Source organism: Phoca vitulina, unplaced genomic scaffold (genome assembly GCF_004348235.1).
Source record: "Phoca vitulina isolate PV1807 unplaced genomic scaffold, GSC_HSeal_1.0 scaffold6, whole genome shotgun sequence".
In the NCBI taxonomy this organism is placed as follows: domain Eukaryota; kingdom Metazoa; phylum Chordata; class Mammalia; order Carnivora; family Phocidae; genus Phoca; species Phoca vitulina.
The window spans coordinates 73,758,112-73,782,913 of NW_022589709.1; the positions used below are offsets into that span (position 1 = coordinate 73,758,112).

Below are 24,802 nucleotides of genomic sequence, written 5' to 3' on the forward strand. Positions count from 1 at the left end.
TTCCGTCTTCCCATTAACAGGGTGCCAGGGCCCAGCCACCGTGCTGGGCGTGGGAGAGGGCCTGCCACCCTGGGGGCTTAAGGCCAACCCCTTGCCCTCCTCTTTTGTCACGACGGGGAGGGAACAGCAGATGGGACGCAAAGCCGTCCTCCACACAGCGCTCTCCTTTTTGCTCTGGCTCTACCCCTGTCCCACCTCCATTCTGGTCTCTGCCCCTTTGTCCCTCTTTCTAAGGCTGTCTTGGCCTCCAGCCCTGTTCCGGTCCCTTTCTCGGCCCCTAAGAGGGCAGAGCTGGCCAGGCCCCGAGATAAGCGCAGCGGTTGGGTAAGGAGCCCGAACCTTTTGAAGGCCGGCGCTTGCACAAGGAGTGGCCGGGGGGCCCGCGGAGGGAACCGGCCGGCGGGGCGGGGCCCGGCCCGTCGGGGGAGGGCTGAGGGGAGGCGGGGCCGGCGCGGTGCGGCCCGAGCCTCGGACGGAGCGACAGGCACCGGGAGCGGACGGCGGCCGCGTAGTGAGGTGAGGACCCCCGCGCCCACGGGCCCCTGCTTCCCAGACTCCTCCCCGTCCCCTCCTCGAGGGCTCCCTCCGCGCCGGCGGCCCTCCCCTGCCCCCTCCCCGCCGCGACCCGCCCCTCCCTCCGGTGGCCCGGCCTCTGCCCCCTCCCTCCTTGCCCCCTCCCCTGTCGCAGCCCGCACTGCCCCGCGCTGCCCGGCCCGCCCCCGGCACTCCGGGCCCCGGCGCACCTCCCGGTTCCCAGTCCCGTGCCCTCGGATGGGTCTGAGTCACTGGGAAACTGGGCTCTGAGTCAGACCCTAACAAGCTTGGGGATGGGGCCCAACTGCGGAGAGGCAGAGAGGCCAGAACTGATGCTGGGGCGAGAGGCTGTCCTGGTCAGAACCCCACAGAGAGCAACAGGGAGCAACAGGGAGGGAGCCTACCAGGCAGAGGCGGAGAGACAGAAATCTGGAGTTACATACAACTGAGGATCTAGTTGAAATTGGAGACTGAGGCAAGGAGAGGCTTAATGATAGAGAGCAAAAGAAGGAGAGGAACAAAGATGGATTTAGGTAGAGGTGGGGACAGATGGAGTGCAGTAGAGATGGGGACAGGCAGAGAGAAAACTCCAGAGAGGCAGAATCTGAGATGGGTCCAGAAAATAGACCAGGGGCAGAGGCAGTTTGGCAGAATAGGGTAGAGCCTCAGAGACATGAGCCCAATGGCATGGGCAGGGAACGGGAAGGCTCAGAAGAGGAAGACTGGGACAAAGCAGAGGTAGGGGGCTGTCATTTCACACTTCTGAGTAGCCACAGGGAGGATGCTCGTGTGTGCATACACGTGTGTGAACATGCTGCAGGTTGGTGGAGTGGCCCAATTCTCCATCCTATCCGCACTCCACCAAGTGGTCTCTTCCCAGGGCCAGGACCCTACTTGCTGAGACGAGTTAGGGCTCTCTGGGCAGGCTGACCAAGGCAGACAGGATGTGGGGGCGGCCAGGGCCGGAGGGACAGGAAGGAAGTCTGAGCAGAGACAATAGGTGGAAGGGGAGGAGGAACTGGGAAGGACAGGATTAGGATGGCCTGGACTTCAGCTCTGCAAACCAGGGGGAGTGGGGTCTGCACCTCCTCCCTCCTCCCTCCTCCCTCCTCCCATGCGACAGCTGCCCCTGTCTCCACCTTATGCCACATCATGGGGCCCCTCCTCCCCACCATCCCACTCCATTCTGCCCCTGCAGGCTTCTCTCATCTTGTCCTATGCTTACTTGGTTGAGTATGCAGTAAAGCGAAGGCAGAGCTTTGATCCAGACCTAGGGTGGGCAGGAGCTTGGGGGCCAACACGTCTACCAACTTCTTGTGAACCTGGGGCAAGCCTCTTCCCTTCTCCGGGCCTCAGTGTCCTCACCTGCAAATGAAGGGATTCTCCTATAATAAGAAAGCACTTTCTGATGTTCTGGGATGGCTCTTCCTCCAGACTGCCGGCCACTGGTCATTTTTCTTTGGAGGAAGGCTGGAGTCTGGTACCTATCCCCGGTCCAGGCCTCAGACTTTGGGACAGGGAGGGGGAATCTCAGCCTGAGCCCTCCCTTCACCCTGCCGCTCCCCCCAGCAATGGCCTGAGCCCCCATGGCTGCCCCTCAGGACCTGGACATCGCTGTGTGGCTGGCCACGGTGCACCTGGAGCAGTATGCAGACACGTTCCGGCGGCATGGCCTGGCTACGGCGGGTGCAGCCCGGGGCCTGGGCCACGAGGAGCTGAGGCAGTTGGGCATCAGCGCCACAGGGCACCGGAAACGCATTCTGCGCCTACTGCAGGCCGGGGCTGCACAGGGCTCCCTGGATCCCCAGTCGGACGGTGCCATGGAGCCATCCCCCAGCCTAGCTCCCCAAGCCCAGCCTCCCAAGCCTGTGCCTAAGCCCAGGACAGTATTTGGTGGGCTCAGCGGCCCTACCACCACCCAAAGGCCTGGAGTGAGCCCAGCCCTCTGGAGACCAGACGTGCCCAGGAGCCCAGAGTCCAGCCCAAAGTCCCCTCCTCTCCCCGCATCCTCCTCTGAGCAGACTTCAGCCTTGAATACTATGGAGATGATGCCCAATGCCATCTACTTTGGCCTGGACTTAAGAGGCGGGGCACAGACAGCTCAGGACATGTGAGTGGGGTTGGCTCCCTTGGGAGCCAGTGCTGGATGGGGGCAGGGAGGAGCAGGACATGAGGGCTAGTCCTTTCTCCTCTCTCCCTTAATGATCACTAGACCTTTTCCCTCAGGGCCCCAGACAGCTCCCAGGCAGCTGCCCCCACCCCTGCCCTCAGGCCCACAACAGGCACAGGTAGGTGGGTTATCATGGGTTTGGGGGAGAGGGACAGGGCCCTTCAGGATCCCAGACACTCCCACCTGACCTCTTCTTCCCTGTCTCCCCCATTCCTCCCCCTGCCAGTACACATCATGGACCCTGGTTGCCTGTACTATGGCGTCCAGCCTGTGGGCGTCCCAGGGCCACCCGACAGAAGAGAAGGCAGAGGTGTCTGTCAGGACAGGGCTGAACAAAGGTGAGTAGTCAGTAGGGTGGTGATGGCAGGAAGAGGGAAGCCTGAGGAGCTTGGTTGGTGGTGGCCATGTATCCAGTTATTCATTAGGGTATTGAGTGTCCCCTGTGTGCCAGCCGGGTACTTAAGATACAGGAGGATTATGACAGACCCAGTCCCCTCCTCAGGCAGCTTGTGACTCAGTGGGCCAGACAGGCAATGAAACAAGCAGACAAACAAATGGGTATATGATTTAAAATAGGGAGAAGGGCTTTTCATGCTTTAATTTAAGAAATCTTTATTGAGCACTTACTGCATGCCAGATATTGTAGATACTTAGGATAGATCAGAAATCCCTGCCCCTGTGGGGAGATAGCCAAATAACAATAGATACAATCAGTAAGTTACATCATATGTTAAAAGGTGGTAAGTGCCATGGGAAAAAACAGAGTGGGGTAAGAAGGCTGGGATGGAGCGAGGGGGAAGCGCCCTGCAATTTTTCATTACGGGTTGCCAGAGTGTTAAGATGACACTTGAGCAAAATGAAGGGGGTGAAAGAGTTAGTCATGACAATATCTGGGAAAAAAGTGTCCCAGGAAGGGGGTGGTGGTGGTGGCCAGAATAGAGGCTTTCAGGGGGACCCAAGAGCGGTGACAAGGCCAGCAGGGCTGGGGCAGAGTGACCAGTGCAGGAAGAGTGGGAAAAAATGACATCACAGTGGTAAAAGGGACCAGATCAGGTAGGACCTTGTAGGGACTTTCGCTTTGACTCTAAGTGAAATGGGAAGCCTTTGGGAGGGTTTTCACTTACATTTTAAGAACCCCTCTGGTCGCTATGTTGGGAACGGTGTATAGGGGGCAAAAGCAGAAGCAAAGAGACCAGTGAGGAGGTGGTTGCAGTAATCTAGGTGAGACATCTCAGATGAGGATCACGGTAGTGGAGATGGTGAGAAATGGTTGGATTTGGGTTATATTTTAAAGGCAAACTATCCTAGGAAATTGGGGTGTGAGAAAAAAGAGCAGTCAAGAATGACGTCAGGGATTTCAGGCTGAGCCTGCGCTGTCCAGGGCGGTAGCCACTAACCACATGTGATTACTGAACACGTGAAACGTGGCTAGTCTGAGTAAGATGTGCTGTAACTGTAAAACTACCAAATTTCAGAGGCTTAGTGCGAAAAAAGCAATACTGGATGCGTGTAACAGAAGTAGACATAAATTATCTTACTTTTTATACAGATGACATAATAAAATGTTAATATTTTGGGTATGTTGGATTAAATAAAATATATTATTACAATTAGTTTCACCTGTTTCTTTTTATTTTTTTAACATGGCTGCTAGAAAATTGAAAATCACACGTGTGGTTCTCACATTGAGTTCTGTTGGATAGCGCCATCTGAGCAACTGAAAGTTCCTGGAGTTGCTCTCCTCTGACATGGGGAAGACTGTGTACCAAGCTCGGGGGGTGGGGGGGGTGGGGAGATCAGGACTTCCATTTTGGGCGTGCTGAATTTGAGGTATATGTTATAAGCCTGAGAAGAGATGACAAATAGGCCATTGGATATATAAGTCTGGAGTTCGGAGGAGAGGTCTGAATTGGATATCTAAATTTGCGGGTTGTCAGCCTCTAGGTGGGTGTATGTAGCTGTGAGTGCGTGTCGAGAGAGCAGAGGACCAGGATCAGAGTCCTGGCACACTCCAGTATCGAGAGGTTTGGGAGAAGAGGAAGAACCCGCAAAACAGACTGAGAAGGAATGGCTAGTGAAGGAGAAGGAAGACCGGGAGAATGTGGTGTTAGAGGGGCCAAGTGAAGAAAGGAGGAGGGGGAGGTCAGCGGTGTCAAGTGCTGCTCAGGTCAAGGAAGATGAGGACTGAGAATTGGCCTCTGGAATTGACAACATGGAGGTCACCGAGGACCTTGACAAGGGATAGAGGTGAAAGCTGCATCGGAAGGGTCTCAGGAGACAACAGAAGGAGTTGGAATGTATAGACAACATTTTTGAGGAGTTTTTCTGCAAAGAAGAGCAGAGAGTTGAGTGGTTGATGATAGTGGAAATGGAGTCAGGAAATGTTTTTTGCAGGATGGAGTGTTATGTGTGTTTATAGGTGGATTGCAGTGATCTGGGAGAGAGGGAAAATTAGCTGCTGTAGAGGAGAGAAAGGGGAGAAAGTCTGGAGCAATGTCCTCGCGTAGGTGAGAGGACAGTGCACAGAGGAGGGACTGGCTTCAGACAGAGATGTTTATGATGGTAGCAGAAGGAATGCAAAGTATGTGTGAAACTTGGTAGATGAGGCACTGTGAGTCTGTGGGGTTCTTGTCTGATTGCTTCAGTTTCTCAGTGAAGTAGAAAACAAAGAGGGTAGAGTGATGGTTCTCAACCTTAGCTGCACTACAGCCTGGGGAACTTTCAGAACTAGAGATGCCTGGGCCCCACTCCCAGAAGACCGAACTCAGCGGTCTAGTATGGGGCCCATATACCCGTATTTTAAGGTTTTGCAAGTGATTTTGTGCTACTGAGGTAAGGACTACTGGAAAGTGACAGAGAATAATAGAGGACCTCCTGGGAAGATGGCCTAAGCAAAGACCTAAAGGATGGGAAAAAGCAGACTGGGGAAGCATGTTCCAGGCAGAGGGAGCAGCATGTGCAAAGACTCTGAAAGAGAGAAGAGAATGTGGCTGAATGGTAGGAAGCAAAGGCGAGGGTGATGCAAGAAGAGGTCAGGGGATTGGCCGTGGGTCTCACTGTACAAGGTCTTGCAGCCCATGGTAAGGAATTTGGATTTATCCTAATTGCAAATGGAAGTTATTGCAGGATTTCATGCGGGGGGGGGGGGGAGTGAAATGATCTCACTTGCATTTTTAAAAGAGCACTCTGGTGGTGGTGGAAAAATGGGTGTTGGAGGGAGGGCCTGAGGGGAAGCAGGTGACCAGTTAGGCAGTTCATAGCACCCTGGTGAGAACCGACCGGAACTTGGTCCGGGGAGGGAAGGTCAAGCCCTTTTTGGAGAAAAGATCGAGAAGACTTCTTGATTAGCTATTGGCATCTGTGGCAGAGAGCCAGCTACGCAGCCCCTCCCCGACTTTTCTACCAAGTAACACTAATGGCAGAGGGCGGGGACTGAAATTGCTCTAATCAAAAATCTAAGTGTGCTCAGGGAAGAGACTCTGTGCCAATCTTTTGGGTTCCCAACCGCCCTCTTCCCCTGTTGAAAAGCGATCCAGTACCTGCCAGGCATTCTATGAAACACCGCAGGTGGGGATGTCCAGGGACCTGGGTCTAATGTGTGTTCCTCTGTCTTGCCCCACATGAGGCTCAGCAGGCAGGATCTGGAGGCACGGGAGGACGCTGGCTATGCCAGCCTTGAGCTGCCCGGGGATGCCACCCTCTCACCGCCCACCCTGGACATGGAGACCAACGATGACCTCATTTCACCCTATGCCAGCTTCTCCTCCACAGCAGACCGCCCCACGCCGCTTCTCAGTGGCTGGCTAGACAAGCTCTCCCCTCAGGGGTGGGGCTGCTAGGGAGGGGAGGGAGGGGAGGGAGGCTGGGGGGAGGTGGGGGGGGTCAGGTCCCAAGTGCTCCCAGACCCTAGGAGCCCCCCAGGATACAGCCTCCACTGCTCACTCATCTTGGCCCCTCCTGTCCCCAGAAACTACGTTTTCCAGAGGCGCTTTGTGCAGTTCAATGGGAGGAGTCTGATGTACTTTGGCAGCGATAAGGTGGGGGTCTGAGAGACGCTGTGTCGGGCCTGGGGACAGAGAGGGGGGGAGAGCTGAGGACTGGAAGATGGGAAGGCCGTGGTGGGGGGGTCACCACATGACTGATGTCAGCATCTAAAGTAGCTCGCTAGCAGCTGTACCCCACTGCTTGTGACATGAATGCTGACCTCATTAAAAGCTGGTGCTGGCTCCCGGGTCAGCACACGTGGTTGAGCTTCTGTCCCTATGTGTCACTGGACTGTCTCTCCAGGATCCCTTCCCCAAGGGCGTGATCCCTCTGACTGCCATTGAGATGGCCCGCAGCAGCAAGGACAACAAGTTCCAGGTCATCACTGGCCAGAGGGTGTTCGTGTTTCGCACAGAGAGCGAGGGTGAGAATCAGGGCCCGCTGTGTCTGCTGTGTCCGGGTGGGGGCAGGAAGGCCGTGTGGGCACACGGCCCGCTGGCTCACCTGCCTGTCCGGCCCCCACCAGCCCAGCGGGACACATGGTGCTCCACACTGCAATCCTGCCTGAGGGAGCAGCGCCTGCTGGGCCACCCCCGGCCCCCTCAGCCACCCCGACCCCTCCGCACAGGCATGCTGGAGCTCCGCGGACACAAGGCCAAGGTTTTTGCTGCTTTGAGTCCTGGGGAGCTGGCGCTGTACAAGAGTGAGCAGGTGAGAAGGGCCGGGCCGGGGCCAAGGAGCCTGGCCTAGTCCATTCTGGCGCCTCACTGTGCCTGCTCCAACCCCCCCCGCCCCCCATCCCCACCAGGCCTTTTCTTTGGGTATCGGGATCTGCTTCATTGAACTGCAAGGCTGCAGCGTCCGGGAGACCAAGAGTCGCAGCTTTGATCTGCTCACACCCCATCGCTGCTTCAGGTGGGGCCCAGACTGTCAGGAGGCAGGGCTGGGGGAGAGACTTTGCAAGGAGGCACAGGGTGGGCAGAGGACTGGAGGCCTCTTCAGTAGGAGGCTCCCTGCACTGACGGGAGTCCAGTGAGCAGGGTCAAGGTCTCAGGAGGGTCTGGGCTGGCCCAGCGGTGGCCTGTGGTGGCTCCTGCAGGAACGGCCAGTGGGATGGGACAGGTTGGAGGGGGTCTCCATGCCCACGGACTGGCTGTCCACCCCTCAGCTTCACAGCCGAGTCTGGGGGGGCTCGGCAGAGCTGGGCGGCCGCTCTGCAGGAAGCAGTAACCGAGACCCTGTCTGACTACGAGGTGGCTGAGAAAATCTGGTCCAATCGGGCAAACCGGCACTGTGCGGACTGTGGGGCCTCCCGCCCAGACTGGGCCGCTGTCAACCTGGGGGTGGTCATCTGCAAGCAGTGTGCAGGTGAGGGCCGGGGCCTCTAGCTGAAACAGGGAAAGGGAGGGGGGCTAGGGCAGGGGGCTCTGAGTATCCGTGCCACGTACCCTCCACACCCCAACAGGTCAGCACCGGGCCCTGGGTTCTGGGATCTCCAAGGTACAGAGCCTGAAGCTGGACACAAGTGTCTGGAGTAATGAGATAGTGCAGGTGAGGAGTCTGAAGAGGGAGAAAGTGGGAAGAGGGAGGGAGAGCACCCAAAAAAGGCCTTGGGCCCAGCTTGGGGGCAGGAATGTCTGAGACTCTTGAGTTCCTGTCACTTGCCTCTGCCCCTTGTCATCCTACAGTTGTTCATTGTCCTGGGAAATGATCGTGCCAACCGCTTCTGGGCAGGGGCACTACCCCTAGGCGAGGGGCTGCATCCAGCTACAAGCCCTGGCCCCCGGGGAGAGTTCATCTCCCGGAAGTACCGGCTGGGTCTCTACCGGAAACCCCACCCTCAGTATCCCGATCATAACCAGCTTCTCCAGGTAGGAGCTGATGGGGAGGAGGGCAGTCTCTAAGCCGAAATGCCTAGACTTGGGGTGCTGGGGGCTGTTTTTGATAACTGCAAGACTGTCCCCATGCTCTCAGGTTGGGTCTTGGGGCTGATAGAGGCCCTTCCCCCTCTGTAGGCACTGTGTGCAGCTGTGGCAGGACCCAACCTGCTGAAGAACATGACCCAGCTCCTCTGTGTTGAGGCCTCAGAGGGCGAGGAGCCCTGGTCCCCCTCAGCCCTCGATGGCAGCTTTCCTGGTCTCCTGCTCCCAGGTAATTCCCACAAGGGCCCCCTTTCTCACTCTCCAAGCATTCTCAGCCCTGACCTGTGCCTTGATTATTCCAGGAAGCCCCAAGTATCCTCTTACTCAGGCCATCACAATAGCCCAGTCTGGGCAGCTCCCCAAACTTCTAGATCCCATGGGGTCTATTTCCTGATGTCATGAAATGACCAATGGTGGCCACTGCTTGGGGTGGATCTGGGTGCTTGAGGTGTTAGTGCTGGTCTACCCCTGATAAGGTCAACCCCTAAGTGAGGTCTCATCTCCCTGGGGGAAGTCTGATCATAGAAATGGTCATCTAAAGAGGCTTTCCTCCAGTGGTCAGGCCAGAGGGGCTGAGACACCTACAGGACGGCCCATGCTCGGAGGCCCCCACCCCTAGGTCGGCTCACTGGTGGCGACAGGCAGTGGGCAAGGGCTGGAGTCTCACTTCCTGCCACCCTCTTTTCTAATGTGGCTGGTGAGGGGTCCTACTCCACTGGGCTTGATTTGGCCATGCTGCCAGTGAAGTCGGGTCCCACTGTCTTCCTCAACCTGATCCTTTCCCCCAGGGGGCTCAGGCCATCCCACTGCGCTGCCCTGAACTGACTGACCACTTCTTCCCCTTGCAGACCCTTCCCCTGGTGTGTACAATGAGGTGGTGGTACCCGCCACTTACAGCAGCTTCCTGTACTGTGGTCCCATCAGCAGCAAAGCTGGACCCCCACCTCCTCGCAGGGGCCGGGATGGTGAGAGGGGCGCGGAGCGTGGGAGGACATGGGGCAGAAACTGGGATGAGCAAGAGTGTAGCACAGAGGGCTGGAAAGAGCAAGCAGGGCCACACCCTGGCATGGGGGCTGGGTGCCGGGAGTAAGAGAGGGACCATGCCCAGTGGCAGCATTGGGAGATAGCTGCGAACCTGTGCTGTGAAGTCAGACTGCCTGGGCCAAATCCCAGCTCTGCTACTTCCTACTGATGTGACTTGGGCAAGCTACTCAAACTCTGGGCCTTGGTTTCCCCATCTGCAAAAGAGAACTGAAAGTGCTACCCACCTCATAGGGTTGTTGTGAAGATTACATGAGATCATACATAGGCAGAGGGTGTGGCATAGATGGAATAATTATCTGGTAAATGGGAATTATGATAGTAGGGACCGAGGTCTTCTGCCTGCTGACCATCAGCCTCCCCCTTAGCTCCTCCCAGGCTGTGGTGCGTGCTGAGAGCGGCTCTGGAAATGTTTGCATCAGAAAGCAGCCCTGAACCCCTGAGCCTCATCCAGCCCCAGGATGTTGTATGTTTGGGTGTGAGTCCCCCACCCACTGACCCGGGTGACCTCGACAGGTAACCGTACCTTGTGCTCCCTGCACTCCTCCTTTGCCCTTCGTGATCCAAAGCCTGCCAGCCCCCTCTTGGTTCGCGTTCTCCTCCTTGACCTCACTTTCTCTCTAGGTTCCCCTTTTCCTTTGAGCTCATCCTCACCGGGGGGAGGATCCAGCATTTCGGCACAGATGGCGCTGACAGTCTGGAGGCCTGGACCAGTGCTGTGGGCAAGGTGAGCCAGCCGAGACCCCTCCCCAGCAGCTCGTGGTTTCCCTGTCCCCCGCTGCCCCCATCCTGCCCTCTCTTATTCCTACGGCCACTCCCACCACTGTCCACTGACAGCTCAGGTTAACAGCTGTGCTAGGACCAGGCACTACCCACTCAATCTCTCATTTAACTTTCACAGCAACCCTCGGAGGAAAGGATTATCAATATTTCACATATAGGGAAACAGAGTCACAGAGGTTATGAAGTCACTTGGTCAAGGTCACAGAGCTAGGAGGCAGCAGAGCACAGGATCAGAAACAGACCTCTGTCTCCAAAGCTCATGGCCCAAACCTCACTGTGCTGGGCCTCTGCCCAAGAAAAGGCTGCCTCTAACGCCCATTTCCCCACCCCAGCCCCCCAAGTTCTCCCAGTCCAGAAGGAAGGCTGCCTTTATGTGCCCCAGCATCTCCATTCCCAGGCAAGCCAGTCTCCGTCCTGCACCCTCTCTCTGGAGTTAAACGTTCACGCCCTAGAATCAGACATGCTGGGATCTGAGTCCTCCAACTCTCAGCCTCGGGAGCTTTTCCATAGGGTGTACAAGACACGCCCTTCGGGGGGTGAGCATTAAGTGACACGTGAGGCCCGCACTGCTTGGCACACAGCACACTCCATCTGTGGGTGTTGAAATAGTAATGGTGATGAGGATGCCAGTCGCTTCCATCCTTACCCAGCTTTTCCCTCAGCCCTGCTCTACCGCCAGCTCATCCCACTGGCGCCCTCCTGACAGCCCGTCGGAACGTTGTGCGCCCTGGCAGGATTGCACTTCCTCCTTAGCCCTCTGAGCTGCCATGCTGCAGGGTGCCTAGTGACTTCCCATTACCAAAGTCCAAGGGCCTCCTCCTGGCCTCACCCGGTCGGCTCTGCAGCACGTGGCACTCCTCTGCGGGAAATGCTCCCCTGCTCTCTGGCTTCTGACCCCACTCTCCTAGCTAGAGGAGTAGAACTCCCGCCAAGAAATTGTCTTCATGTCCTTTCAGGGCTCTGCCATGGCCCTTGAAGCCACCATGCTCTCTCCTCTGATTGTCAGCTGCACTTTCCAATAATGTAGCTCATCCTTAAAGGCCGTGCTCCCCGAAGTGCAGTCTGCAGCCTGGGGCACCGCACTGGCTCACTCTTTGTCATGGCCTCTGGCAGGATAAGAACAGAACTTGAGAGTGAGCATTCAGAATCTTTCTTAGCAATGTAACAGAGTGATTTTAGGTGTAGAATAATTTCTTAAAGTGGGGCCTTATATTTTATGTTTCTTTTTTAATTTCACTTTGCTAGTAGTTTTGTGTTGTTTTTTTTTTGTTTTTGTTTTTGTTTTTGTTTTTTACTGGTCAGTAACAGATTGGAATTTTGAATAAAAAAAGGAAAGAAGAACCCCTTGTTCCTTCCCCACAGGTAGTTGGGGAAGCACTCCTTTGGGACCACCTCAAACACTTGTTTCTCCACAAAGCCTCCCCTGGCCGCTTAGGATGCTGGGATTTCCCAGGGCATCATGACTCTTCAGTTACAGCATTTTGACTCCCTATTCCTTCTGGCTCCGACATCCCGCAAGGGGCAGAAGGCTGCCACACAGAGGTCTTCTCTGTGTTGGCCAGAGCAAATTAAATTGAACTGAATTTCTTTCCTGTCTTTCTCCATCCATCTCCTGTTTCCTTGGGTCTTTCTTCTGCTCTCTCCCGATTCCTTTTCATTCCTCTCTTTCTTCTGCTTTCTCTTCATGTCTTTCCTTATCCTTCTCACTCTTATTTCACTCCCCCCCGTCTTGTCTCTTTCCCCACCCTCCTTGTTGCCCATGTTCTCCTTTTGCCTCCCAGTGGTTCTCCCCGCTGAGCTGCCACCAGCTGTTGGGCCCCGGGCTGCTGCGGCTGGGCCGCCTGTGGCTGCGCTCTCCCACCCATTCAGCCCTGGCCCCTGGCCTCTGGCTGTCAGGGTTCGGACTTCTTCGTGGTGACCACCTCTTCCTGTGTCCAGCACCGGGCCCTGGCCCGCCAGCCCCCGAGGACATGGTGCATCTGCGGCGGCTACAGGAAATCAGTGAGCAGGGGTGGGGACCGGGATGAGAGGTGGCCATGGGGTAGGGGGCAGTGAACCTTCATCTATTTGGGGTCCCTATGGGAAGCAGCAGAACATAGTGGATTCAGGCACAAGCTCTGGAGTCAGACTGCCCAGATACAGACCCCCATCTCTATCACTTCCTAGCTATGTGACCTTGGACAAGTTACTTAGCCTTTCTGTGCCTTATTTTCCTCATCTTTACAATGGGCATGATAAAAGAGTTGTAAGTTTCAAATAAGGTAATGCATGTAAAACACTTATCACAGAGCCTGGCAGAAGGTATCTTACTAGTGTTTAATAAATGTTATATGTTATTAATGTTACTGTTAGTATTATTTGGAGTCACTTGCTGGTTAGAGACTGGGAAAGGGGACTGGGTACTCTCACTTCTTCCTCAAAGAGGAACAGTGTGGGATAATATTGGAGGGCTTTGGAGACAAGAGACTTGAGTTCAAGCTCAGCTTTGCCATTTTATAACAAGTAAAGAGACAAGAAACTTAACCTCTCTGAGTATTAATGTGTCACCTGTAAAATGGGGATAATAGTATGTAACTTATAGGATTTAATGCAACATTGTTTGTAAGGCTCCTAGTCTGGCACCTACATACATTAAATACTTAGTGACTTATTTGTCACTATGAGGAAGACAATAATGATGATAATATCTGATGATTCTTCTCCCAGGTGTGGTTTCAGCAGCTGACACCCCAGACAAGAAGGAGCATTTGGTCCTGGTGGAGACAGGAAGGTAACTGTTACCCCAATCCTTGACCCTGGGGTCCCTCTTTCGAGAGCTCAGCCCCCACCTTCCACCCTGGTCTGCTGGACCACTGCCCAATTCCTCTAATTCGCCTGCCTACTGGGCGCCTGGGTGGTCCAGTCGGTTGGGCGTCTGACTTCAGCTTGGGTCTTGGTCTTGGGGTCCTGGGATTGAGCCCTGCGTCAGTCTCTGTGCTCAACAGGGAGTCGGCTTGTCCCTCTCCCTCTACCCCTCCCCCCGCATGTGCATGCTCTCTTTCCCTCTCTCTCTCAAAGAAATAGATAAAATCTTAAAAAAAAAGGGGGGGGCGCCTGGGTGGCTCAGTTGTTAAGCGTCTGCCTTCGGCTCAGGTCATGATCCCGGGGTCCTGGGATCGAACCCCACATGAGGCTTCCTGTTCCGTGGGAGGCCTGCTTCTCCCTCTCCCACTGCCCCTGCTTGTGTTCCCTCTCTCGCTGTCAAATAAATAAATAAAATCTTAAAAAAAGAAAAAAGGGAAAGGAAAGAAAAAAGAAAAGAAAAATTCACCTTCAGGGGCCCCATCTGGGCTGGATGTTGCTGCCCCCTGCTGGTGGCTCTGAGAAGTCTGGTCCTTGTGATCCTGGGCCTCTTAACTTTAAAGGACCCTCTGGAGCTGGCTCTGACTGAGGCCTCTCGGGTCCCAGGACCCTGTATCTGCAGGGGGAGGGCCGGCTGGATTTCTCAGCATGGAACGCAGCCATTGAGGGGGCAGCCGGCGGTGGCGGCACAAGGCTGCAGGAGCAGCAGATGAGCCGGGGTGACATCCCCATCATCGTGGATGCCTGCATCAGTTTTGTCACCCAGCATGGTGAGTGGGTACTGGCCAATACTGAGCCAGCAGGGGATGGGGGACATGGGCACAGCCAGAGGGTGTGATCTGCCTACAAGAGCTTTGCCTCCAGAGACCACAGCCTAACAGCAACCCGCTGTATCTCCCTAGGCAAGCTGCTTTACCTATCTGAGCCTCAGCTCTCCCTTCTGTGGAATGGGACTACTAACAGACCTCATTTTCTAGGATAGTTGTGATAGTAAGATGACATATGTAAAGCTTTTAGCACAGCCCCTGGCAGGTAGTAAGTGTTCCAAGGTAGCTGTTGGTGGGGGCGTGGGTGTGGAGGGAGAGCAGCACTGAAATAGGACTGGAGAGCCACAGAGAACAAAGAGAGGGCAGCTACAAGGCAACAGCCAAGCTGTGCAGCAAAAACCTTGAAGGTCTGAGCAGTATTATTCTGTGCAGGAGTTTTTCCAGGCATAAAAGATCAGCTGTGCAAGTGGTTCCCAGAATTCTTTGTGACTTTTCGGCCTCTGATTTTTTTCTCCAGCCCAAGGAAGGACCAAGTAGAATCTAGCTCCTTGGCGAGCCCCCTTTTCAGAAGGCTGGACTCTTGAGAAGGAAAATTCATGGAAAACCAAGGAAGGCACTAAAGGGCAAAAAAGGCACATCCATGAACTACAAATAGCTGTGCTTACAGCATGGACAGTGGTTAGTCAGTGGCTAGTGACATTCTCCACACCTTGGTAGTAGTCTCATGCCATGGCTACCCCCACTCCCTAGATCCCATCCTCATCTCAGTCTCCGTCATGTCCAAAGGAGGAATGAAGTCAGAGGTCCAGGGAAGAGCCCTGGAGAAAGAGTATGGGTGTTCACACCGCCACTCGTCATTCAGCAGATGCTTACTGAGCGGCTCCCGTGCACCAGACACTGGACATATAGCAGTGAAGTGGGAAGGTTCTATGAAGCTCAGGGACTAGCGGGAGAGATGGGTAATAAATAAGAAAAATCAGTCAGTTCTTGTTATTCACGGCAGTTTTGTTCTATGAACTTACTGCAAACACTGAATTAATGAATCCTAAATCCTTGCCCTGGTGGAAATACAGGGTTAGGTTCCTGGGAGCTTCTGGTCACCTTCTCATCAAGTGATCAACATGTAACCTTGTTTGAAGTGTGTTTCTGTTTCAAGACACTTTATTTAACATATATTTGTGATCTGTTAACTTTGAACTCACAGCCAACAGCAGTGTAACTCATGCAGGGGCAAAGCTTATCTGACACACATGTTCTCTCCATAAGGCACACACAGCCTTCCTGCGCTTAGTTAGCAACGCTAGACAGCCCTTCAGCACTTCACTTGGGGGCCATTTTAAACAGTGAAACTACCCAAAAAAAGCACAAGAATGCAAAAAACATGGTTCTATATATACCATGAAAACTACACTTGTTTACCATATGAGAGCTTTGCTGGGACTGCATCCAACAGGCAACTCAAATTCTTCTCCACTCTGCGCATGATCACAAATGACTGGAAAAGTGCCCCAAGTATTGATTTGGGGGTTACAAATAATTTTAGCAAGTAGATGAATCCACAGTGTGGAATTTGTGAATAGGGAGGATCAACTGTAATGTAATTTGAGAGTGCTATTTCAAAATCAAAACAGTGAGGAGATAGAGAGTGAGGGAGGCTATGTGTAATGTCATGGTTAGGGAAGGACTTTCTGAGCAGGACTTGAGCAGGGTCTTGAGAATCAAGACCATGGAAACAGACTTCCTCCTCTCTGGCCCCCTTACCCCAAAAGTGATATAGCATGTGTGTGGGGGGGTAACAGATACTGTTTACTGGGTGGGTCGTTGGGTCTCTGGGCAGTGGTGAGCAGAGATGCTCAGTGGTGAGCAGAGATGCTGGCTGTTCTCAGGGCTCCAGCTGGAGGGCATATACCGGAAAGGGGGTGCCCGTGCCCGTAGCCTTCGGCTCCTGGCTGAATTCCGGCGGGATGCCCGGTCAGTGAAGCTCCGGCCAGGAGAGCACTTTGTGGAAGATGTCACCGATACACTCAAACGCTTCTTTCGAGAGCTCGATGACCCTGTGACCTCTGCACGGTTGTTGCCTCGCTGGAGGGAGGCTGCTGGTACTCCCAAGATCCCTAAGAACTCCTCACAGGCAACCAAGGGGCAACCTGGAACTCCACCTTCCCCCCAATCCCTGAGGCTGTTTTGTGGGATTCGGCAGCTCTCCTCCCCAGTCCTCCCCTCCCCCCACCCCCACACCCCAGGATCACTCAGGGACTCAGCTTAGGTCAAGGTGGGAAGGGGGCAGAGAGACATCCATCCTGGGTTTGTTTCTCTAAAAATCCCTCCTTGCTCCCTTCCCTGATCCTCTCCACCCCGCCCCATTGCATCCCAGAGCTACCCCAGAAGAATCAGCGCCTGGAGAAATACAAAGAAGTGATTGGCTGCCTGCCACAACTCAACCGCCGCACGCTGGCTACCCTCATCGGGCACCTCTATCGGTCAGTAGGGCCAGAACCCCTGCAGGCTCCTCACTGACCCTTTATCACCTCTGTCCGACTCCCCGCACATCCCATCCCCGCCACCTCACATTTATTCATTCATCCTGCAAACAGTTGTTAAGTGAAAGTGTCATAGCACAAATGTTCTGAGTGTGGACTTTGGGGTCAGGCAGACCTAGGCTTCACTCTGGCTCTACCATTCTAGTGTGTGACTTTGGGTAAGTTATTTGCACTCTCTGAGCCTCAGTTTCCTCATTTGTAAAAGGAAGATGGTGTAATGAATAGTATCCACCTCCTAGGTGATGAGAGTTAAATGAGATAATCCTTATAAAATTCTTACCACATCTCTTGGCATGTAGGTAGTAAACATTCAGATATGGTGAGCAATCATTGTTATTTTGTTTTATTATTCTATGCCAGGAAAAGGGTTAGATGTAGGAGACACAAAGAAGAATAAGATGCAGATCTACCTTGATCAGCCTACTGGGGAGACAGGTCTTTAAATGATTCCAAGGTGAACCCTGGCTGTGTTGTACTGATTACTCTATATCACAAGGATGGGCCAACTATGGCCCATGGGCCAAATCTGTCCAATTGTCTGTTTTCCTAAGTAAAGTTTTGTTGTGTTTGGTTTTTTTAAAGATTTTATTTATTTATTTGTCCGAGAGAGAGAGCACGCATAAGCAGGGTAAGTGGCAGGCAGAGGGAGAAGCAGGCTCCCTGCTGGGCAGGGAGCCCAATGCGGGACTCGATCCCAGGGCCCTGGGATCATGACCTGAGCCGAAGGCAGGCGCTTAACCGACTGAGCCACCCAGGCGTCCCTACGTAAAGTTTTGTACAGGGGTGTCCGGGTGGCTCAGTCGGTTAAGCATCCGACTCTTGATTTTGGCTCAGGTCATGATCCCAGGGTCATGAGATCGAGCCCTACATCGGGCTCCCTGCTCAGAAGGGAGTTGGCTTGAGATTCTCTCTCTCTCCTTCTGCCCCTCCCCCCTGTGCACTTGCGCTTTTTCTCTCTCTCTCAAATAAACAAATCTTTAAAATAAATAAATAAATACAGGTTTGTACATGAAGTGTAAAGGCACGCCCATTCACAAATACAGTGTCTATGGCTTCTGTCATACTACAACAGTAGAACTGGTGAATTGCAACAAAGAATCTACGACCTACAAGCCTAAAATATTTACTGTCGTCCCTTTCCATAAAAAGCTTGCTGCCCCGTGCTATATTTATAATCACCCATTCCTCATCTGTCTCTCCCCTAGACTGGGAGCTCCTTCAGGCCAGTATTGTGTCTTACAACTGTATCCCAAGTGCTTAGCCCAGGGCCTGGCATACTGACTCAATAAGTATTTCCTGAATGAATGGACGCATCAACCAGTAGGTGAGCACAAGCTGCATCCCGCATGACCCGTGTCACACCCCTCTGCAGGGTACAAAAGTGTGCCGCTCTAAACCAGATGTGCACGCGGAACCTGGCCCTGCTGTTCGCACCCAGTGTGTTCCAGACGGATGGGCGGGGGGAACATGAGGTGCGGGTGCTGCAGGAGCTCATCGATGGCTACGTCTCTGTCTTTGATGTAAGCTCTCCCCAACCCTGACTGTAGTCCCTCTTCCTGGATTCTGGATCCTGCTCCCCCCGAAAGCCCCCAGCCCAGACCTCTAAGGCCCTCTGCACCGAGAGTCACCTCCCATAGCCCTGGGCCCCTCTATCCCATAACCTCACTCCAAATGCCCATGCCCCCTTGGTTCTTAGCTCTTCTCGCCTCTCATGCTCTCATACAGGTCTTCTGGTCTTGCAAACTCTTCCTGTTTCTCTCTTTTCCTAGCACCCCTCCCCCCACACCCTCCCTTGCCCTCCCCTCCCCGCCCCCCCCCCCCCCCCCACCTGCCCCACAATACACATGCTCCTTTTGGGCTCTTCCACAGATTGACTCTGACCAGGTAGCTCAGATTGACTTGGAGGTCAGTCTTATCACCACCTGGAAGGATGTACAGGTAACCTGTTCTGACCTTAGACTCGTGAGTGGGCCAGGAGGGGACATCAAGATAGGAAGGTGCCCTTTTGCTGCTGGACAATGGCCCTCAGCTTTCTGAGACACAGGGGAAACCCAAGGAGGGGAGTGCTTTGGGAAGAGGGGTTTGGTTTAGGATTTGCTCTATTTATTCCACCACGAGGATTCTTCATTACAAAATGATGGTAGAATACTTGGGTTAAAGGAAGAGTTAGCTAAGGTAGACAAAGCAGTGAGAATAATAGCAATAAATACGATAGCAAACAGCTAAGGACTTATCTTCCAAGCACCTATGATCTTACTTTAGTGTCACACAACTCCATGAGGTAGACAATTCCATTTTTTCAAATAAAGAATCAGAGGCCTTGAGGGTCACTTATTCAAAGTCCTACTGTAGCGTGTAGCAGAGTTGGAACCCAGAGAATCTGACCTTAAACCTGTCCTTCCAAGCATATGCTGCACTGCCTTGGGAAGCACTCATGCAGCCTGAAGATGCAGTTCCACCTCTCCTGGGATTCTCACTTTTAAGGGCCTGAGCCACATTGGGGATGGGGGTAGGAGGAGAATTTTATGGAGGGGGGGAGTGTTTAGCAGGCAACATAAGGAGTCCTCTGACCTTGATTTTTTGCATCCTCTTGTGTCCTCCTGACTTCTTTACCCCTTCCCCTCAGCTGTCCCAGGCTGGAGACCTCATCATGGAGGTTTATATAGAACAGCAGCTCCCAGACAACTGTGTCACCCTAAAGGTCAGTCCTGAGGGGACTGGAGGGGAGATGAGAGGATGGGGGGGCAGGGTTAGTGGACTGACCAGCATGGGTCCTCTGCTCTTGCCCTGACCCCAGGTGTCTCCGACACTGACTGCTGAGGAGCTGACTAACCAGGTATTGGAGATGAGGGGGACAGAGGCTGGGATGGACTTGTGGGTGACATTTGAGATTCGTGAGCACGGGGAACTTGGTGAGCATGACCATGCGTGTGTGCATTCACATGTGATGGGGGGGGTCAAAGTCACCAATGTTTTCTGTGTTACCAAATACAGTGACACTGTCCTCGTGCATGTGAAGGGACAGTCTACACTGTTGACCACTCCCTCTTTCTCAGTACTCTCTTCTTTCTTGACTTTTGTGGACCCCACAAATCCTTGGTTTCCCTTCCTCCCCAAAGAAGGCTTTTCTTCCTCCTTTGCCTACATTCCAAATATTGGAAGGACCCAGAGTTCAACCCCGGACCCTTTTCCTTTCTCTATCTACATTTCTCCTTGGATGACTCATCCACTCCAATGGCTTTAAATGCTATTAATAAGCTGGGTCTCTGGCCCTGACCTCTCCTCCAAGCTCCAGACTCACATATCCAACTGTCTACTGCACATCTCCACTTGTATGTCTCACAAGCATCTCTAATTTATTTTTATTATTATTTTTTATTGGGGGAGGGGCAGAGGGAGAGAAAGAATCCTAAGCAGGCTCCACTGGGTGTGGAACCTGATGAGGGGCTCAATCTCACGACCCTGAGATCATGACCTGGGCCGAAATAGAGAGTCGGACGCTTAACCGACTGAGCCACGCAGGCACCCCAAGCATCTCTAATTTATTTATTTTTAATTTTTTTATTGTTATGTTAATCCCCATACATTACATCATTAGTTTCAGATATAGTGTTCCGTGATTCACCGCTTGTGCACAACACCCAGCGCTCCAGGCAGAACGTGCCCTCCTCAATACCCATCACCATCCTCCCACCCCCCTCCCCTCTAGAACCCTCAGTTTGTTTTTCAGAGTCCATTGTCTCTCATGGTTCTTCTCCCAAGCATCTCTAATTTAAAACATGCAAGACTGAATTCAATTTCCAGACCTTTCGCCTAACAAAAAGCCTAGGCCATTTTCCAGTTTTCCCTAACTCAGTCGGTGGCCCCTCCATTCACCCAGTTATCAAGACCAAAACCCTGAGAGTGCTCCTTTCCTTCAACTTCACACCTAACCCAACCAACAGATCCTGTTGATTCTATTAGAATCTGTTGCTTCTCCCCATTTCCACCATTCCCATCACCCAGATCGAAGTCACCGCTATCTTTCTGCACCCAACATTAACCACTAAAATGTGCAGCCCCAGAAAAGGAATAGCTGGCCAGTGTTCCCTTCTTGCCTCCTGACATTCCATTTTCCACACAACAGTCAACGTGCATTTCAGACATAAATCAGATCATGCCATTACCTACCAATGGCTTCCCACTGAATTTCAAATAAAATTCAAATTCCTTATTATGGCTCACAGACCCTGAATGTCTGGCCCTTGCCTATTTCTTGGACCTCATCTCACATAACTCATTCTCTGTGCTTGAGCCATGTCAGCTGTTTTTCAAACACATCTTTCTTGACTCAGGGCCTTTGTTCCTGCATTGTGTCATGCCTGAAATCTTCTTCCCCTGATCTTAGCATGGCTTGTTCTTCTTCCTCTTCCAGGCCCCAATTTCAGCTTCAAATGCCCCCTTCTCAAAAACCTTGCCCAGTCATCACTCTGCCCCAGTCGTTGCCCTCCTACTCTCTCTCAGCTTCTTACTGTTTCTTTCAAAGCATTTAATTCCCTGCAATTCTTTGGTTTACTTACCTGTGTACTGTCTACTCCCTCACTTTGCTGTGGGCTTTGTGAAGGTAGGCCATGGGTTTTCGTGCTCACCATCGTATCCCCAGGGCCAGCAATGCCCGGCATAGAGTTGGTCTTTAGATAAATACCTGTGGCTGGGCTGTGGAATGGACAAACGAATGTGGCTGGTGGGAAAGGAGCTGGAGGCTCCAGGGTGTGGATGGATATTCTGGTTGATAGCCACCCCTACTTTACTCCTTAGAGCGGCCACTGCACCCCAAGGAAAGGGTCCTAGAGCAGGCCCTTCAATGGTGCCAGCTTCCAGAGCCCTGCTCGGCCTCCTTGCTCTTGAGAAAAGTCTCCCTGGCCCAGGCCGGCTGCCTCTTCACAGGTGAACCTCCTTCTTCAGCCCAGCACCCCCATGCCCAGGCCTACCCCCCAGGACCCGCCACCCAGTGTTGCCTGTTTGTGCCCAGGTATCCGGCGTGAGAGCCCAAGGGTGGGTCTGTTGCGGTGTCGGGAGGAGCCGCCCCGCTTACTGGGAAACCGCTTCCAGGAGAGGTTCTTTCTGCTGCGTGGGCACTGCTTGCTGCTGCTCAAGGAAAAGAAGGTGAGATGCTGGGGGGGGGGGCGGCAGATGCTGGCGGCCCCGGGGGAGCAGCTATGAATGCATCAACCTTCTCACCCCACAGCCCATGTGCTTCTCGATCTCAGGGCTGCCCTGGTCCTTTGACCTCTGTGACCCTGTCATCACATAACCCTAGCGCTTCCATGACCTCTTGACCTGACTGTGATCCTTCTCTCACCTCTTGACCTCACTGACTGCCTTCTTGTTCTCAGAGCTCTAAACCAGAACGAGAGTGGCCTTTGGAAGGTTCCAAGGTCTACCTGGGAATCCGAAAGAAGTTAAAGCCTCCAACACCGTGAGTTTTCTCCCCCAGCCCACATTTCTAGGGCCTTCCTGCCATCACCCCTCCAGCCTTTCAATCACCCATCTCTGTTCTCCTTTGCCTCCTAGGTGGGGCTTCACATTGATACTAGAGAAGATGCACCTGTGAGTACCTCTCGGCCTGGGTTCTCTCGCCCAGCCCTGCACCCCGTCCTCTACCTCCCTACTTTTTCTATCCTCCATCCCTATAGCGACAACCCCTCCTCTCCAGCTAATTCCCCTCTGATACCCCCAGCTACCTGTCCTGCACTGACGAGGATGAGATGTGGGACTGGACCACCAGCATCCTCAAAGCCCAGGTGAGGGGAAGGGAAAAGCTGAGGATGAGGTCAGAGGTCCCAGCTGTAGTCCCACGTCCACTGTGCCAACTCCTTACTCTCCCTCCAGCATGATGACCAGCAGCCAGTGGTCTTACGACGTCATTCCTCCTCTGACCTTGCCCGTCAGAAGTTTGGCACCATGCCTTTGCTGCCCATCAGAGGAGATGACAGTGGGGCCACCCTCCTCTCTGCCAATCAGACCCTGGTGAGGCTCTCCCCCCTGCCCCCGGCCTGCTGCTGTGCCCTCCTGAATCCTGCCCATGTCCTTGTCACCCTGCAGGTGGGAGTGGTGTGCCTGCCAGCCTGGTGCCCCCCTCTGCCTTCTCTGTGCCCCCACTCCCCACCCCTGCCTTCTGTTGCCAGGCCTCACTGTGTCTCTGTGTCTCTCCCTCCCCTCATCCCCATCCCACCTTGCCCAGCGGCGGCTTCACAACCGGAGGACCCTGTCCATGTTCTTTGTGAGTACTGTACCTGTCTCAGCTTTGTGCCACCAGCCCTGTGTTCCTCTGTGCTGCCTGAACCCATGTGCCCTCTGTATTTGTTCTGCAGCAGGCCATCTGTGTGTGTGTGTGTGTGTGTATGAGAGAGAGAGAGTATTGTGAGGGGTGAGAAGGAATGAGGAAAATGAGGCATGGTAGGATATGATAAGGAAAAGGGAAAGTGGTCATAAGATCTGAGAAATAGAAGGAAAGTGGTTAAGTGAACGCATTTTGGAGTCAGATAGACCTGGTCTGAAGCCCCAGTTCTACCATTTACTCACTGTGTGATCTTGGGCAACTTACTTAACCCCTCTGCACCTCGCTTCACTCACCTGCAGTGTAACCCATCACACAGAGTTGTTTTGATATCATACATGAAAAGTATTTTACAGCATCTGGCCCAGAGGAAGAGCTCAATAAATGTTAGCAATTAGTAATCCAGTAACTCTAACTTTGTGCCTGCATCATGCTACCCATTCCCATCCAGCCAATGAAGTCATCCCAGGGGTCTGTGGAGGAGCAAGAGGAACCAGAGGAGCCTGTCTATGAGGAGCCAGTGTATGAAGAAGTGGGGGCCTTCCCCGAGCTGACCAAGGACATCTCTACCTCCTTCTCCACGATAAGAGAAAAGACAGCCAACCCGGAGACCCCCCTCACCAGCCAGAGGTCCTTTGACAAACCCCTTTTTCCCAAGGCAGGTGGCCCGGGCCCAGAGGAGAGGCCACCTGAGCCCCCTCCTGGCCCCCCTTCAAAGAACAGCCCCCAGGCACATGGGTCCCTGGAGGAGCAGCTGCTCCAGGAACTTAGCAGCCTCATCCTGAGGAAGGGAGAAACCACCATAGGCCTGGGCAGCCCCTCCCAGCCCTCCAGCCCCCAGTCCCCAAACCCCAATGGCCTTCTGACACAGACACCTGGCTTTCCCACCCAAACGTCCAGTTCACCCTCCAGCCAGCCACTCACATGACCCTAAGATGAGTAGTCTGAAGGGGGAGGTAACCAGAGGACCCAAGTTCTCACCATGGCAGACACTGCTGGGAGCCTCCTCTGCTCTGGCTGGAAAGACTCTAGAATCCAGTGTGGTGCTATGGAAAGAGCACAGAACTGAGGGCTCTGGACTCTCCTGCCCAGAGAGGGTCAGATTATGGCCCCTCACTGAACCTCTACTCACTTATATGTACCATGAAGTCACTGAAATAAGGAGCCAGTGAAACACCAAACTGTGTCTTAGAGCTGTAAGCCCCACATAATTTCCCTCAACAAGAGTAACTCCTGCTTTATATATTTGATATGTAGGAGTTCTGTGAGAGATTTTGTGTTTGAAAGGAATGGTTTTACTGCATTAAAGAAAAAAAAAAAGATTTGGAAGCCAGAAAGCTAAATGATCTCCAAGTCTATCCTACCCCACCTCCTACATTTGGGGACTACACTGAAGACCTAGAGTGTGGAGGTTGATTGGGGTTGGGAGCTGGGGCAAAGACGGGCCAAAAAGGATGTGTCACTGTTAATAAATCTTGGAACCAAAAAGCTATTATTGTTTCATTCATTCATTTAACAAATATGTATTGAACACCTAATTAGGTCTCAGGTATTCAGGATGAAGTTTGAACAAAATAGATGGGTCCCGGGGGGCCTGGGTGGCTCAGTCGGTTAAGCCTTTGGCTCAAATCATGATCGCAAGGTCCTGGGATTGAGCCCTGCAGCCCCACATTGGGCTCCTTGCTTCTCCCTCTCCCTCTGCAGCTCCCCCGGCTTGTGCTCTCTCGTGCTCTCTCTGTCAAATAAACAAATAAAATCTTAAAAAAAAAATAGATGGGTCCTGCTTTTATGGAGCTTCCACTGTAGAGGGGGAACAGAAGACAGAAAATACACAAATTAATTCAGTGCCGTGAAGAAATCAAACCAAAATGATGTGCTTGTGGAGGTGGCCTTTAGGCTGG

At 53.3% G+C, this 24,802-nt stretch overlaps 1 protein-coding gene across 1 annotated transcript; it reads left to right on the forward strand.

Moving 5' to 3' along the window:
• The first annotated feature begins 460 nt into the window (after nucleotides 1-460).
• ARAP3 (ArfGAP with RhoGAP domain, ankyrin repeat and PH domain 3) lies at nucleotides 461-24,387 on the forward strand. Its single transcript, XM_032404496.1, has 33 exons — nucleotides 461-516; nucleotides 2,104-2,644; nucleotides 2,761-2,822; nucleotides 2,931-3,042; nucleotides 6,330-6,530; nucleotides 6,672-6,741; nucleotides 6,992-7,112; nucleotides 7,215-7,399; nucleotides 7,497-7,603; nucleotides 7,857-8,056; nucleotides 8,154-8,239; nucleotides 8,377-8,559; nucleotides 8,704-8,839; nucleotides 9,459-9,575; nucleotides 10,020-10,167; nucleotides 10,276-10,378; nucleotides 12,216-12,435; nucleotides 13,141-13,204; nucleotides 13,882-14,045; nucleotides 15,929-16,141; nucleotides 16,417-16,522; nucleotides 17,955-18,102; nucleotides 18,452-18,520; nucleotides 19,209-19,283; nucleotides 19,380-19,494; nucleotides 21,380-21,508; nucleotides 21,594-21,727; nucleotides 21,958-22,040; nucleotides 22,136-22,171; nucleotides 22,302-22,365; nucleotides 22,454-22,591; nucleotides 22,806-22,844; nucleotides 23,353-24,387. Exons 2-33 carry the CDS (start codon nucleotides 2,121-2,123, stop codon nucleotides 23,827-23,829), a joined length of 4,629 nt encoding a protein of 1,542 aa, XP_032260387.1. The 5' UTR covers nucleotides 461-516; nucleotides 2,104-2,120; the 3' UTR covers nucleotides 23,830-24,387.
• Nucleotides 24,388-24,802: the final 415 nt, after the last annotated feature.